At 35.1% G+C, this 17,190-nt stretch overlaps 1 protein-coding gene across 6 annotated transcripts in view; it reads right to left on the bottom strand.

Moving 5' to 3' along the window:
• Positions 1–4,517: 4,517 nt before the first annotated feature.
• Positions 4,518–17,190, bottom strand: part of LOC123538381 (uncharacterized) — a 28,891-nt gene continuing 16,218 nt past the window's right edge. For 5 of the 6 annotated variants that reach the window (XM_045322431.2, XM_045322430.2, XM_045322429.2 and 2 more), the window contains 2 exons: positions 6,202–6,389; positions 4,518–5,898 (listed from right to left, as the gene is read on the bottom strand). In XM_045322431.2, the coding sequence (XP_045178366.2) occupies positions 4,649–5,898; positions 6,202–6,389 (1,438 nt within the window). In that variant the 3' untranslated portion in view covers positions 4,518–4,648. Of the gene's footprint in view, positions 5,899–6,201; positions 6,390–13,224; positions 13,870–17,190 lie in introns of those variants that run through there. The other variant, XM_045322432.2, reaches the window with a different exon arrangement.

Genomic DNA, 17,190 nt, shown 5'->3' with positions numbered 1-17,190 from the left:
AGAATCCGAACTACTATTATGTCAATAGTAATTCAAAAGACAGTGTGTGCACAATGCGCCAAGTTTTGGCATATATATATCGCTTGCCTGACATATAATATCCATTTTTTTACTATGGGTTATTACATACTTGTTTTGCTCATGAAATATATTATACACATTTCGAATGGCTTGCCAGTCAATAGTTAAACTATTACCCGAGGTCCTTACGGACAAATAGTTTTGACTGATGACCGGCACTCCATTTAGTAAGTATTTTATTACATGACATAAGAAATAAATGTTCATGCTTTTTCTTCAAGTTCTTACTTTACATGTAGCAACGAATTTGTTACCAGAATGATAAATGGCAATTTGAACAAACACAAACATAAATATGACTGAGCCGCGCCATGGAAAAACCAACATAGTGGCTTTGCGACCAGCATGGATCCAGACCAGCCTGCGCATCCGCGGCGTCTGATCAGGATCCATGCTGTTCGCTTTCAAAGACTATTGGAATTAGAGAAACCGTTAGCGAACAGCATGGATCCTGACCAGACTGCGCGGATGCGCAGGCGGGTCTGGATCCATGCTGGTCGCAAAGCCACTATGTTGGTTTTCTCATGGCACGGCTCATGTTATTACAGAAATGAGTTCACTTGTTTGTTATTGAAAAAAATTCAAACGACGAAAGACCCGGTTCTGAATTATAGTAAATATGAAATTTAACAACATATAAAACATGTATATTACCCTACAAAACGATTGTCAATTTACTTATATATGCATTGAATTCCAGAAAAGAAATGCATAAAGGGGCCATACTTTCGGACAGTTCAACGCCTATAAAAACTCACCATCTTTAACAAAATTGCTACATATGATATCTTCTTTTTGATGCAAGGCTTTAGTGCGAATTTGCCGGGGTCAACATCTTAAAATAAAGGCAAGTCTCAAAACTGAAGGCCCTGTTTTCCTTCAAGATGATAGTTAATGCGGAACTCTGGAGTGGACATTTTTAAAACTTCTGACGACAAGCATTCAGCTGGTCTTAACTGCATTAGTGTCCTGAAGTCGGTCAGATGCGAAACTGCAAATGTCGAGTGCTAGCTCTACATGCAAATGTCAAAACATCAGAGGCCTAATTCAGCAAGGAGTACTAAAAATATAATCGGTTGACATGTAGTCTTGTTATGCAGAATAGGTAGGGGAGAGGTTTGTCCGCAAGGCACAGTGAGTGTTAGACTCCTGACTTTTTGCCACAAGGCTAAATATGGTAATATTTTGGAAAAGAGGTCCATATTTTATTTTCGCGGACCTTGATTTCACTATTACCTTTATACAGGCTACAGACTCTTATAAATGGCAGATTTTGTTAATGGATCTTACAAAAACAACATAGTGGGTATGCGACCAGCATGGATCCAGACCAGCCTGCGCATCCGCGCAGTCTGGTCAGGATCCATGCTGTTCACTAACAGTTTCTCCAATTCCAATAGGCTTTAAAAGCGAACAGCATGGAGCCTGACCAGACTGCGCGGATGCGCAGGCTGGTCTGGATCCATGCTGGTCGCAAACCCACTATGTTGATTTTCTCATGGCGCGGCTCATATGCTTTACTTCTTCCAAATTTCTGTGTTAAGTTGATTTCTACTGAATCTAAGAAATATCGAAGTATCTTACATCAAGTGAACACAAGACTCAAATATTTTCACAAGTGGTAATGCCACGAGTGAAACTGTAAATAATTTTTACTAAAAATGTGATGTACACGAGTAGTACATATCCTGATGCTACAAGTAAAACAAACCTATCATTCTTTCTACTGGGACCAGGCGCTGACTTCAAATCACTTGCCGCTCATCGATGTGGGTTCAAGGCTTACGCGGGGCGTTGAATTTTTCATGTGAGGAAGCTAGCCTGCTGGCTTACGGAAGGTCGGTGGCTCGTGATGAAATAATGCAGAGGGCATATTAGCAGTCTGTGAATTTAAATTTTTGAAACTGGTTGCCCGAAACTGTAATTTCAGTTTTTCCCCATGATTTTTATATGAAAGTTTGGTTGCCCGAAAAGAATTTTGGTTGTCCGAATGGAAAAGTGGTTGTCTCGGACAACTGCTAATTTCGCAGACTGCATTGGGTCTTCCTCCACCATCAAAGCTGAAAACTCACTATATGACCTATAATTATGTCGGTGCAATAATAAAACCCCCAGTTATCATACATGTCTGGGCTCTCACAAATCCCAGGGGCTCGTTTCACAGAAGTTCAAAATATGTATCTTAAGTTCTCTCCTAAATATGGACTTTGAAAATACATTTATTTCATAAGTTATTAATTACTAGGATCAATTTAAAAAGGTGTTGTCAATTCAATTTTAGGACAGATTTATCTTATTTGTGTAAAGAATAAGACTCTGTGCTTATTGATGTTTAATGTCCGATTTTGAAACTTGAGAATTGTAAATATTCAAATTGCCATAACTTCGTTCTATATATCAAACTTCGTATGGATATAAGCTTGAGCGACCGTCTATAGCTGCAAAATACAAATTCATACAAAGTTTCATGTCAAAATCTGTAAATTTTACAATGACGGCGTAAAAGGAAAATATAACCATTTTTAAAGTTTAAGTTTCAGATTTAAAACTGTGACGAATAGCTGAGGATAGTAATTTGTAAAATAATAGCATAAAATGGTTTATCCACTCTGCATGTCGTCCGGATGAGGTAAAAAATTGATGCTAATTTTCTGAAAATTCTCTCAGTGCTTAAGATATGGAGCGAAGATATATTTAAGCCATTTGGCCTCGATTTTGAGCCTAGTGGCTTGGTTTATATCTTCCCGTCGTACAGATGTGGTTAAAATTGATGTGTATTTTAAGATCTTTCAAGCGGTTCTGAAGCGGAGCGGACACGAAGTGAAGCTTTTTGACTTTTGACCTCCTAGTGTGACCTTGACCTTTGACGTAGTGAACTGGATTGATGAGGTAAAAAAACTAAGGCTAGTTTTATGAAAATGTTTCCAGTGGTTATGGAGATATGGAGCGGACACGAAGTTAACCTGTCTTATCTCTAACCTTCAACTGTGTCATTGACCTTGGACCTAGTGATCTGAGTTGTGCGCTCTGCACACTGTCTTGGTGTTGTTGTTGCTAGTTTTATGAAAGTATTCGACAATATGGAGCGGACACAAAACTAAAGCATTTGAGGTTTTACCTCCGTGTCTGACATAAATCTTGGACCTAGTGGCCTGTGTTGTGCGTCTTGACGCGGGTAACAATTGACGCTACTTTTAGAACAAGAACTGTCAAAGGAGACAGCGCGCTCTACTATTTCGATGCTGGATAGAGAAACTGGACACATCTGAGAAAGCTGGAACTGTCACTGGAATGTTTAATGACTCTAATGTGGATGAAGATATTGGACAATAGCTTGTCTGTGTCAAGAGTATTAAGTAATAAGAGAGATAAAGATAAAGTGTATCAAAACATTAAAAAAGTAATATAATTCTAAGCAAAAAGGGAGCATAATTCATGAAATATTGGTGCAAGAGTAATGCACCTTGTGTCATATGATGTGGGTGATGATGACAAATACTTTAAGTTTGAATCAAATCCACTTAGTAATAACTGAGATAGAGTGAAAGTGCACCAAAATTTTAATCTGAAATTCTAAATAAAACGGGGAGATATTTCATGAAATACTGGTGCTAGAGTTATGGTCCTTGTGGTATCTGATGTGGGTGATGATGTTGAATAACTATTTTAAGTTTGAATCAAATTCTCTCTGTAATAATAGAGATATAGTGAAAATGCATTACAATTAACCTTAGATTCTAAGTAAAAGAAGGGGACATAATTCATGAAAAGTTTGTGCCAGAGTTATGGACCTTGTGTCATATGATGTGGTTGATAAGGTGGAGCAACTATTTTAAGTTTGAATCCAATCCATTTAGTAATAATTGAGATAGAGTTACACTGCACCAAAACTTTAACCTTGAAATTCTAAGCAAAAAGAGGTGATAATTCATAAAATATTGGTGCAAGTGTTATTGTCCTTGTGTCATATGATGTGGGTGATATATAAATGTGGAACAACTATTTTAAGTTTGAATCAAATCCTCTCTGTAATAACATATATATAGTGAAAATGCATCAAAACTAAACTTAAATTCTAAGTAAAAGGGGTATAATTCATGAAAAATTAAGGCTAGAGTTATGGACCTTGTGTCATACGACGTGGGTGATGAGGTTGAACAGCTGTTGTAAGTTTGAAACAAATCAATCAAGTAATTACAGAGATAAAGAGAAAGTGCATCAAAACTTTAACCAAGGTGCGGACGCGAAAGGACGCCGACGCCGACGCTTTGCCGAGTAGGACAGGGCCCAAATACATTGCATCTGGGGTAATAACAACGACCTATGTAGTTCAAATGATAGAATAGCCTTATCTTTCTCAAAGTTACGTTCTCAAAACTGAACATTCTTAAAATTGCATTCATTGAGGTATCTTATGTAGAGTGTGCACAAATCCATCTGCTAGGCATACTTTATTTCAAATGAATAAATACGTATATTTTGTCAAAATAAGTGCAAATTTTGTCTTATAAATAAATAAATAAATAAATAACGCATAAATACAGTTTTGCAACAATATAACCCCTTATCATGTCGTAGTACCAGACATTGTGTCTGTCATCTTATTTAATTCTCGAACATCTTCCATTAAGTTTGACAACTCTTTCTGTCGTAGTTCTTTCTGTTTGAAAGCTTTCACGAGCCCTGCCTGATAGTCTACTGGCCCAGGTTCAGGACTGTGTACTGTATTGTAAACAATCGCTGGCATGTCAACTCTTATTCGCTTCTTCTCCTGTGAATTTGGAGGTGAGCGGTGTTTTTCCGTTTTTTCTGAACTTTTCGCGAAAGACCAACTCTTGTCGGTACTTCTTGAAGTTTCCCGACTATATCCCGCGTTGGGTTTATAATGTGCATTTCCTTTTCCGTGTGGGTTATTAACTGCGTGCGTTTGGTGAATTGAATAATCCATAGCGTCTATGGGTGCTTCTACTTTATTCCCACTAACATACATCTTACACGAACAATCACACGCGCAAGGTGGAATGGGAAAATCAGTTGTAACTTTAAATCCTATCTGTTTTCCATTTAGTCCATTTGACCTTGAACTGCGTAAAGAAGACCCTCCGCTTTCACTTTCAACAAATGAGTGATTGCACGAGCCGTTACATCCTATTTTGGGGAGGTGAACATGTAAATCATTATCACCCACTGGTGACGTACTCGGCGCAGGAACGTAATAAATACAATAATAATCTTTCAGTTTCTCTAAATTCATACGATCCTCGTCACTTAGTGTATCAATTCTAAAACTTTGTGGCATTAGTTTTACTTTTTCGGCTTCTCTAGCGTCGTGCCGAAGTTTCATTAATTTTTGCTTTTGTTTTTGCATTTGCGCGATTCTTTCCTCCGCGTTACTAGAATTATTTGCGTCATTGTTCGTACCGCGCCGGAAGGAACTACTTTCAAGCACTATATCGCGATGGTTATTCCTACCCTGTCGAGGAATACTTGGAATCGGATGTGTTGTTAATCTCTGCAAGTTAACTCGGACGTTTTCTTCCACCGATCTATCCGTACCTGTCTCATTTCGACTGCTATGGTTACCGTGACGTCGTTCGTGACGTTCGTACCTTTCTTGCCTTTCGGTGACTGGAGCTTCTATGAGGGATTTCCCCTCTAAAGGCATGATCAACGGTGGGGGTTTCTTTGGCCGCATCCGCTGAAATTTTTCGAACGTTGTGATGAGGGAGTTCCTCTTTACGGGGACGTCACTCTGCGCAGAATGACGTTGACGTGCCTTCTTCTCCTTCTGGGGCTGAGAGTACACATATTCCCGACCTGACATAGTCACATACAAACGGTTATATAGAATTATAGTATAGAAATTTTACAATTACGTAACCGTAGATGAAAAAGCTTTATACTTCCATCATATATCTTTAATAATAAACCAGTTTACACTTTTCATGAAATTAAGCTTGCCATAATACATATCAATTCACAGTATTTCATCTACTATTAATCCAGTGGTCAATTCAACAAGTAAATCCTGGCATGAAAAAATTAAAATATCGAAGTAGCCTTATTTACTTAACTCTTGAGTTTGCAAAAGGTTAAAAGAACAAATAGAATTTTATTTACCATAGGATCGCATTCTAAGTCTGTCAAGAGCGTTAGCCAAGTTACTCTGTTCTTGTTGTATCAATTCCTCCCGAAGCTTGGACAAGCGTTTCAGATACTCTGCGTGATGTTGGAAAGATTCCTTCTCGTTCTCACACCATGGTAACCCACGTGCACTGCGCGCGCCAACACCCGCCCTTTCCATTAACCTGAAAATATACTGGTATTATTTTAATACGATCAATTTAAAAGCCACTTAAAAGGCCATAAAATTGAAAAGTTAATGAAAATCTTCGATTTCTCAGTATGGCAGCAATCGCAGGATGATGTAGCACATTGAAAAGCCCTGAAAATAAAGGAAGAACTATTTACTTTAAAATCGTTTAATTTCGTGAGCAAAGGATATCGTGACTTTGGCCAAAATGGTTATTTTGTGGTATATGAACTCGTGGATTTCACATTTTAAAGATAAAATATGTGGAATGTTGCTCGTTTCCGTGTATTGGCTCAACCACAAAACCCACGGAATTCAGTACCCACAGGAAAATTAATGATAACAAAAATAGTTGAAGCATTTTGCCAACGTGTTTTGTAGCTACTTGTCAGGATTAAGCTTGTTCGAACGTGAATAGCGATAGTGTGTGTCAACATCATATAAATTTGAGCAGCTAATGAGCTTCATGGGTAATCAAACTAAGTAGACTTTGAAGCTTGCGCAGATTTCATCTTCTTGTTTGACGATTTTCCATATCATTCGTCCGGGGGAAAAATGGAATCTGTTTATTCCCTTCCTCAATGTACTGCGGAGGTGTACATGTCAGGATCTTTTAAAATGGATGGCACTGACACAACAAGGCTGTGAGCCAATCCTAACCGGGAAGATGAAAAGACACGCATATTGTTATAAATCACCAACATGGAGAGAAAATGTATATCGTTGTACAAAGGTGTTGCTCTTAGCAGGTGTCGTTATCAACGGTTATTGATACTGCATTTTAGTTTGTTAGCAGTTGTTAATAAATCTTAAATGATTCAATGAATTTTACCCAAAGTTTTTGTAAACAAAACGCCCACTTAGTGCGTAAATGTAAATTGACCGCGTGTTTGCTTTTTTATCTACTACATTATTGCGTAAATGTATAAAATTAATTAAAATAATATCAAAAGCAACAACAAAAGAAGGTATTTGGCAGTACTTTATAATTATAGTAATAAAAGGCGTAAACTATATTTCTTTCCTGCAGACGCTACAAACTTCTTTTTTTTCTCTTTTTTTAATCGTATGATGATGTCCATTTAAAGGCATGTCCCTTTAATCATTATATAATTGTAAATAATGAACGAATGCGCGCGTTGAACTCTTTAATCTTGATCAGGCAAAATCAAGATTAACTTAAGCTGAAATCAATCGTGTAAGAGAAGCACAATTATTATTTGAGCCGCGCCATGAAAAAACCAACATAGTGGCTTTGCGACCAGCATGGATCCAGACCAGCCTGCGCATCCGCGCAGTCTGGTCATGATCCGTGCTGTTCCTTAACGGTTTCTCTCATTGCAATAGGCTTTGAAAGCGAACAGCATGTAGCCTGACCAGACTGCGGGGATGCGCAGGCTGGTCTGGATCCATGTTGGTCGCAAACGCACTATGTTGGTTTTCTCATGGCGCGGCTCAATTAATATTTCAATACAATACGACACCCACAAAACAATAAAAAATAGTTACAATCTCTATTTTATATGAATGCCACCAGACTTTATAGATTTGGAAACAATAAAATACTTTATCTACGGAAGTCGATAATGGCCATGTTAACATAAACTGACATTTGTAGACAAATAAAGTATCGACGTTATTGTAATTGATACGCATAACGATACTATCCCGTTAACAAACGAGGAATCAATGACGAAAAGTGAGCGGGTACAACTCTGGGGAATATGATACGAATAGAATCTAGGACTGCTTGTAAAAGTATTATTTCAACTAAGTAAAGTCGAACATTTGCCTCACTCCAGAGCTCATATAAATCAAAGTTGAAAGAGATATATGTAGCGAAGTAAGATTTGTTAAATGTACTGTATGCGCTTGTTTATTAATTGGCAAAGCCAAAAGAAAACTAAACATTAATTGCTATTTGTTAAGTTTCAGATATTATTGAATGGAATTTCACTACACTCAGTTATATCCTAAGTAACTTAAACTAACTGAAGAATTTTCTCTTTTATTGTCTGCTTCACGTATCTCATGACAACAATTTTCTTGAGTGTCTTTAAAGGTAGAAATAAATACCATAATATATACACACATCACCATAATGGTCTCAAGTTTTTATTTGTTGATTATTTGAGTAGTTTTTATTCTAAGACAAATATTAAGTTTTCATAGGAGAACCTCTGTTTCTAAAACTTTACAATACCTATCAACTGAATTGCTTTAAACGAACTGATGAATTCTAAAGCTTTTGCAGAAATTGCTATACTGTATGATTTAAATACAACCCGAATGACTTCAAATCATCGTGAACGAATTCGAAATATCTACAAGTGGAAAAATTAATTAACGTAAACGTATTCTATATCGGCCAGATACTTGCCGAATGTTTATTTAAAGGTTATTTTGTTGCTTTACTGCCCGTGTTTTTAGATCTGTACTTAAAGTATACATATCAGGCGTATATCACATACGTAACGTACCCTAATGTGATTTCCAGTAATCTTACTGTAGTTGAGATTTGGAAAAGAAAGCCTTTAATAAGATTATTTAAAATTATTTATATTTGTGAGATAAGAAAACATCAACTGCGCTTGTTTTATCTTGTGGGATAAAACAAAAATACGTTAACGATCTGGCACACTAAAACTTTAATATGTAACAGTTAAAGGAATGACAATATTTGTTTAATTGATTCTCTTGCTTGTTTAAAATGCTTACACACGTTAACAGAGGAGATAGACCTCTGTTGGGGGTCCAGGTCTGGTATTTTAACCTTTAATCGAAAAAAAAATCCAGATACTGTTTGCTTGTCCAATTAAACGCCGTGAAAACGGAAATATCGCCTCTTGCGAATGACTGGCAAGACCTTGTCTAACATCGATGGCCAAATTGCAATTATCAAAGACAGAGAAAGAAATAGCTACATTTAAGTGTTTTCGTGCATAAAATTTTATATTGAGTCGCACCATGAGAAAACCAACAAAGTGCATTTGCGACCAGCATGGATCCAGACTGTTCGCTTTCAAACCCTCTTGCAATTAGAGAAACCGTTATCCATGCTGTTCGCTAATGGTTTCTCTAATTGCAATAGGCTTTGAAAGCGAACAGCATGGAACCTGGCTGGTCTGGATCCATGCTGGTCGCAAATGTACTATGTTGTTGTTGTTTTTTTATGTGCGGCTCATTAATATTCCTGATAAGCACTCCGTAATTTTCGGTTGATCTGAAGCAGTTGCACAATTCGAATACCAGCTCACCAGTCCACATTTATATTTCTCAATAAACAACCTGGTAGATATTATTTTTCTGAGGTGAACATCCTCGCTATCTGCCATCACCTTCAAAAGTGCATGTGATATCTTTACATTAAAGTACACAGCATAAATTATACACCTATTTGATTTTAGTCAACACAGTTTGCATACAAATTTTATGTGAGAAAAAAAAACAAAAACAACCATTTTGTCCAATAGAAAACTTCAGTTGGTTAAAAGTGACCATACTGGTGAACATAGTTTAGTTTATTAGTTTATTAAAGTCTCATCTACATTTACATAATATGTACATATTCACAGAATTTCAATCTAATATTTTATGTGGTCATTCTAGTAAGAATTACAAGAGACTATAAAATGTTCTACATATATAGCATTATATTCTAGAAACATTACTACTAAAAAATAAGCTATGTTTGCTAATCATGACACATTAATCTATTAATGCATCTAAAACCTGACTAAAAGAATTGATAAATAAAAAACTGAAGTAATTTGTGATTTGTGCACTAGATAATAAGTCTATATTATGCAAATGACAAGAATAAAAAAAACAAGAAAAGAATAAGTTAATTCAATACGACGCTGTATGTAAAGTTCAGTACCTGTACAATTTTCCATCTATCCTTTCCTCATAATGTAAAAATAATGTTTTTGCTCGTCATAAAAGGGTTTGAAATTTAAAGAATTACACCAAGGGTTTGACGTTATTTAATGATAACGGAGAAAAAAACTTTAAATCTAGCAATACAGTAGCATAAAAGTTGACACATTCTTTTGGGTATGTTTTACATTAAATGGAATTTAATGGACAGAACAATTTACTACTCAGCCACAAACAGGGCGTAGCAAACGTTAACTTGAGTTCGGGAGCTATACTAAATACTATAGGTGTTCAGGAACAAATTATTTTGAACGGAGCCTGTATTGCTTTAAAATATGGACACATTACGTTTTAATGAATACCTCTACAGACAGATAAACTTGTATTTGCTAGTTAACATTTTCAAAGGTCTGTATCTTTCTTAGTTACTATACATGTATTTAAAAAGTATACAAATCTTAACAGTTTTTGAACGGTCTTTAAAATCTTTAAACGGATGAAACACCGTGTGACTACAGCAATCCAGCTGGCCTGCGGAAGGTCATGGGTTCGAATCAGGTGTCCTATACTTTGAGTGGCACGTGCGGTCTTCCTCCACCATTAAAACTGAAAAGTCTCAGGAACCGTGTCGATGTGACTTCATTACAACAAAAGTCCTGTCTTTACCAATTATGCTTTTACGGCGTGACATTTTTTATGACAAAGAGGGAAAGCTGAGATTTTCACTGGAGTAAAATGGTCTAAGACCACAGTTATTTTTACTATATGTTCTATATAGACACTGGACACTATTGCAATTTTGCATGCATTCCAAACCCCCTAAAATACCTGCACTCAACAAAACTATTCAAGAGAAAACATTCTAGCCATAATAAAATGATGGAGTTGACCAGCTCCTTTTTTCCACGAGAACCAAATCAAATGCGTATGAAGAATACTCTCTAGATGGCCGCAAACAGGCAAACCTGGCCCTATCAAAAAGTCATGTTATGCATATTCTGACATTCTAATTCCGTCAAATTGTGCATGTACCTACTAATTCATATCTCTTCTATTCAATTATGCCATTTATTGCAAGTCTTTCACTCAAAAATTCACCACTATTCACCATCAAACAGTGGAACTATTTTCCGCGTAACCACTTCCTTATCGTCAACCAAGGGCAAATAACTGTGATCTTGTGCCAAACACCAAAGATCTATATCTTTATGGCAGCTGAATATATACAAGGTAACATAGGACCATGCTACACCCCCGCTTCTTGTAATCTTAAACACGTCAAGAGAAAAAATGTTACGAAAGTCTCTCCAAGTGCATTTTATTGTATTAAAGCATGCATGTAAACATGTCAATATTATCTGTAAACCAAACATCCATTATATAGTTTGTTGACACGGTAGAAAAAATAAACTTTTAACAAATCTTTCGTTCCTAGATACACTAACTATTATTTGAAACACACCGGGCGCAAACTGATTTAAGGTCATGCAAAACTATGACTTAATCATTCGTTACGAAGTTCTTAAGCCTGGCGAATTTATTGACGACTTTAAGCAGTAAACAAGATAAATATAAAAAAAATTGTTTGTTAAACAAATATGTCCCCGCCATCTTATGATGGCTTGTCGGAGGACAATGGGCATGTAATTTTCTTAATATTTGACCTTATGGTCCAAATAGCAGTAGCAGTCACATGCCTACAGCAGGATATCATTTTAGGAAGTTTCCCTGTTGTAGATAGAAAACCTGTTTTAATTTAAAAAAAATAATAAACCAGTACCACAGTGGTATTGGTCCTTGACCTGATGACCGTATAAACAATACAACTTATCTACCGACCTGAGATCATAGTCCTAGACGCTGGAAGGCCCCTCAAGCTATCGTTCGGAAAGCGTTTTTCATACTGTCACCTTTGACACCAAGACCCAAAAGAGTTGTTTACTGACCACACACAATCACTATTTGAAGTTTGGTGGCTAACAAAAATGTTCAATTATCACGTAACAATATCCTGATTCTGACCTTCATGTGCTAACTTCCCAAAATATTGGGGTCATCTACCGACCACATGCAACTATCATATGAAAATATTCTCCAGTTGTAGCGTTTTCTGACCTTGACCTTTGACATATTGTCCACTGTTAACATTATGGGTACTAACCACATCGCTCTAGGCCCTATCGTTCACTAGTTCTTGACTGGAAAACGTTTCCAGTCTCAAGGTCACTGTGGTATTTTCCTTTGACACACTGTCCCCCAATACAATAGATAGCAATCATCCTAGCAGCCATATACCTAAGCTTTTTTCCATCTTTGGATCGGAAATCAAACTTGTTTACCCGCCAACCAATATTCCCACTTCTTCGAAATAGTCAACAGGAGTAAAGCATGACACTCCACGTATTAGGTAAAACGCACGTGCAAATATACGATTTAAGCGTATAAAATATTCAATGATCACTTCAGAAAAATCACTGGTAAGAAAACTATTAATTCTTCTTTACCATTAGAAAGTAAATCTAATCATTTCAACTCTTAAAATCAACAGTAATCATATCCGAAATATGTGACTATAACCGGTTTCTAATCATTATGTACCTGCATGAGTTCTGACTATTTACAATTATTCGAGTAAGTACAGAAATCCATAGCAGATTAAGAGGTCGAGTCGACATGCTTTCTGAATCGTTGTACGCAAAACTTTATTCACTGGAAAATTTAGGATAGACTTAAATAATAAGCTATCCAGTGGTTATCATTTTGAATAAAAAGACGTATTTTATATACTGATGTTAATTAAAAGAAGAAAGACCTGCGATTTAAAATAAACTACAGTGCGCTGAAAATAATTAGAACAATTTTCAACAAAACTCTCTGAAATATTGTCATATCACTACATACATTATTATAATAAAAGAAGTCAGTCACAAAATATTTATAATTTCTGTTACCTGGTGTGATGTAAATCCAAGTGAAATTCACCATGAATGGTGTGAGATCGATCCATCTTATTTTCAGTATTTATTATATATCGGAATCGTTCAATAATCCGGATCAATAAATGTTATATTAACACTCATTCATCACTTACAGTGTTTTCAAATCTCCGGATATTTTAGTATTCAGGCAACGTTACATCTCTGCAGGGTCTATTTACAACACTTTATGTCACTTATGAAAATTTTTTGTTTGACTTTTATAAATAATTAATCACTATTAATGTTGTCCCTGTAAGTCCATTTCAATGCAAGTAATTCCATACTATGGACTGATGAAATATAATGTTTATTTTTTAATCTTTATGGACCATACATTATAACAGATCGAGCAAAGACATTTGTCATTCTCTCGTTAAAGTGCTATAATGTTTATTGCAATCTATAATAACGGAAACAATATTGAAATTTATCATTCCACACACAAAAAGATAGGAATCATTTGATTTTAGTGTTGTTACTAACCACTATCCAACAAACACACACCCTGTATAGAATTATTATGTTCTCACAAGATGAATGCAAAATAAGTATGATTATATGTGAACAATTTCTACTTTTAAGTTTAATTAATTTATCAACCCTGTTTTAACTAAAGACTGTCCAGTACAGTACATTCTGCTGTTTTTTTTTTTTTGTTGTTGTTTTTTTTTTAATTTCATGTTTTATCAATTTAAGGTTTTTTTAAAATGATTTATAAACTGTGTATATTACAGAAAACACGATGATGTTAAGGAAATTGATGTCAGTGCAAGAGTTTTTCACTATAAAAAACACTTTTCTTCGATTACCTTCCCTGACAATCCGTAATATCGGACAAAAAAGCAAGCAATGGGATGTGAAATGAATTATGTCCATCAAAGACTTTCACCCATAGATATGCTTGTCTGTACTCTATGTTTTAAAATGTTACTGATATAAAAAGCATTATCTTACAATATAAAATGTATAATTTGTGTGAAAATAAATCTGTTTGTTCGTCCGTTCATTTGTTAAGATGGTCAGCAAAACTATTCCAGCCGGAACCATCCCTGCAGTACAGTCTCAAGTTAATATTGTTAAACTATTTGTTACACGAGGGGACTTATTTTTCAGTTTGAGGCCCCGTTTATTTCCCCCGTAAATGGGTACATAGAGCCGGGGAACCATCCCCTATCTCCCTTATAATGTAATCCAGGGGACTTATTTCCATAGTTTGTTTTATATAATCGTAAGCTTGTTTCAAAACCTACCATCGATATATTGAGTTTGAACGACGGGTAGTTTATTACAAACGTTGCACTTCAAATGTGTTTATTGCTGTTTAAAACGCGGTAAACAAAATATTTACAGTTAACAAATTAAACAATGTTATACATTATCAGTGTATTGTCCTCAACTGACCCAGTGCAGTGCAGTTCTATTTTTTGCTACTGTAACAATACAAAAAAAAAAAAACTTAAAAATTTACAGTTGAATAATATTGTTATTTATAACTTAAGAATAAGTAGTTTTAGTAAGTAAAGATTATGTGTACGTGAACGCAAGATTAACTTCGATACAAAAAATTGAATAAAAAGGCCGGTGAATACATCAAAGAGCGCCATCTAAAACCGTGCCTCGGCTCGCTGCACGACAAATGTGCAGGGGTCTGAACAGCAAAAATAGGATTTACAAGTGTTTTTGAATGAGCTTGTCTAAATCTGATTAAACTGCGATGATCTGAAACATGCATGTAATGAAATATACATGTATGATAAAAATCATGCAATTAATATACAATTACCGGCCGTAAAAGTAAGAAATTACGAAATCTCTGTCTGTCTACTGACTTACTGGAGACGACTGTGCTAAATTTGCTCAGATAGGTAAAATATAAAGCATAAGTAACGTTACAAGTATGGTATTTATGAAAAATCATGCTCAAGTAAATGACTTGTGTTCATAAAAACCGTCATCCATTTACATGTATCCCCCCCCACCCCCTTTTAAAAATACAGTACTACGATTGTGAATGAAATTATATTATACCTTTAAGAAGAAACAAAAAAATGTCACCCAGCGTTACTGATATTTAACCTGATTTAAGCAGGTCGGTAAATTTCAATATTATATTACTCCGTATTTACCCCCAGCTTTAATATACTTTAAAAGATCAGTTGTAAATCTACTTAACTTTCATTAGACTGCCTTTAAACCTGTTTGAAAATCGAACTTTTAATTTTATTTTGACATGCTTAGCACGTTAGTTGTAAAATGTGATCAGATTAAATGACTTTTATGAATATCTTTTTTTTCAGATTGGGGTCAGATGAGTCCATGCAGATAAGAAGATCTTTCTTAACGCTTTATCATAAATAATTAAATACGTTTACCATTTAAATATCTTAATTTGCGTTAATTTAATATGGAAAGAAATTGATATTTAATTCCCACCAATTAAAAATTTTGTATTCAAATTCTACAAACTTGAAATTCAGTCTAATTTAATTCAGTAATCTTTGAAGAGGTCGTTACTTTTTTGTCGAAGGAAGTTGACATAAAGATTCATCGGTAATATGTTTGCATGCCTTTCAAGGTATTCAACGTGAATGCTACTTTTCATTCCTAAAAAGTGAAATCGAATTTACCTTAAGATGTCGGAAGATCAAAGGAAAAAGATTATCCCTAGCCTAGCATTCAAACAAACGCTTATAAAAGATGTCTAATTAAACAAATACTTTAAGACCGTGACAAGATTAATTACAGAAAACCTCCATGATGAATCACAATCAGCTTTCGATTTTCATGCTTTCAAACATTTAAAAAATAAACGTGTGACTACGCCTGTTTTCCACATACATGTATAAATCATTTAAATTCCAAATCTCCTGGCACTGTCTCTAACATAATGCATTCTCCAAAATGTAACACATTGCAAACGCGTGTGAAATAATAATATGACATCTTCCCACAGACAAATCACGTTTTGTGTCATGGACCCCGTCACAACATTTCTTAAACAAGAAATTAAAAAAAAATAATAATGCTAACAAACGGATATCAAAAATTTAGCCTTTATGACTGTAACTAAGGTAATTTAGATATTCCATGTAGGTGTAAAACACTTGAACATGCGCTAAATAAACACTTCAATCAATTTTATAAACGCGCTGATACTCGGAGAGGTCCTTAAACTAACATTTTTCAAAATATTTTTCTATTTAGAATAAATCTCAAATGTTTAGATATAATACATCAATAGCACTTGTCAATTCCATTGAAATTCGATCAAATCTGTAATGACCTATTCTTTCGTAAAAATAAGTTGACACTTTATAGCTAATTTGCGCTCTCGATTACGGTTAAGTCAAAAATCTCTCTAGCCTTTTTTATTAAATTTATGTTCGTTTTTGAACACTATCCAAACATTCTTAAATAGAATTTAAATCCACAATCTAAAAGATTAGTTTACGATCTATTGTCTTCCTTAAAAACAAATAATTAACGAAGTGTTTTAAATAGTTCAATTGTTTTAATAGAAAGCCCTTTATGGCGACTTTGGTCATTTATATTGAATTCTTTTAATTTTGAATCAATTAATTTAAAATTCCATTTCTGCAACTGCTGTATATAGCATTTTTGCAGATTCGTACCCGCCAAAATTGAAAGAAAGAGTACATTTATTATTAACTGAATGCTGACTTAACAACAATGGTACGGAATAATGCACTTTATATCTAGAATTTCGCAAAGTCATGCACAAGTCTAATGTAATACTACTGGAGAAATCGCAATTCGCTTTGTCATTCAAAGGGGCGAGTATTCGTAGCAGATTTCGCATTTTGCTCCTAAGAAACAAACGAAAATGTACATCACACGTTTACGTTGCACGCGTTGCATGAAAATGCTATTAAAGTCGAGTGAAATTCGTGCCAAAAAAATACGTTCATATTTTCGGTT

This window comes from Mercenaria mercenaria, chromosome 18 (genome assembly GCF_021730395.1).
Source record: "Mercenaria mercenaria strain notata chromosome 18, MADL_Memer_1, whole genome shotgun sequence".
NCBI lineage: Eukaryota > Metazoa > Mollusca > Bivalvia > Venerida > Veneridae > Mercenaria > Mercenaria mercenaria.
The sequence above is the reverse complement of the archived record's forward strand: the minus strand, read 5'-3'. Positions and strand labels throughout refer to the sequence as shown.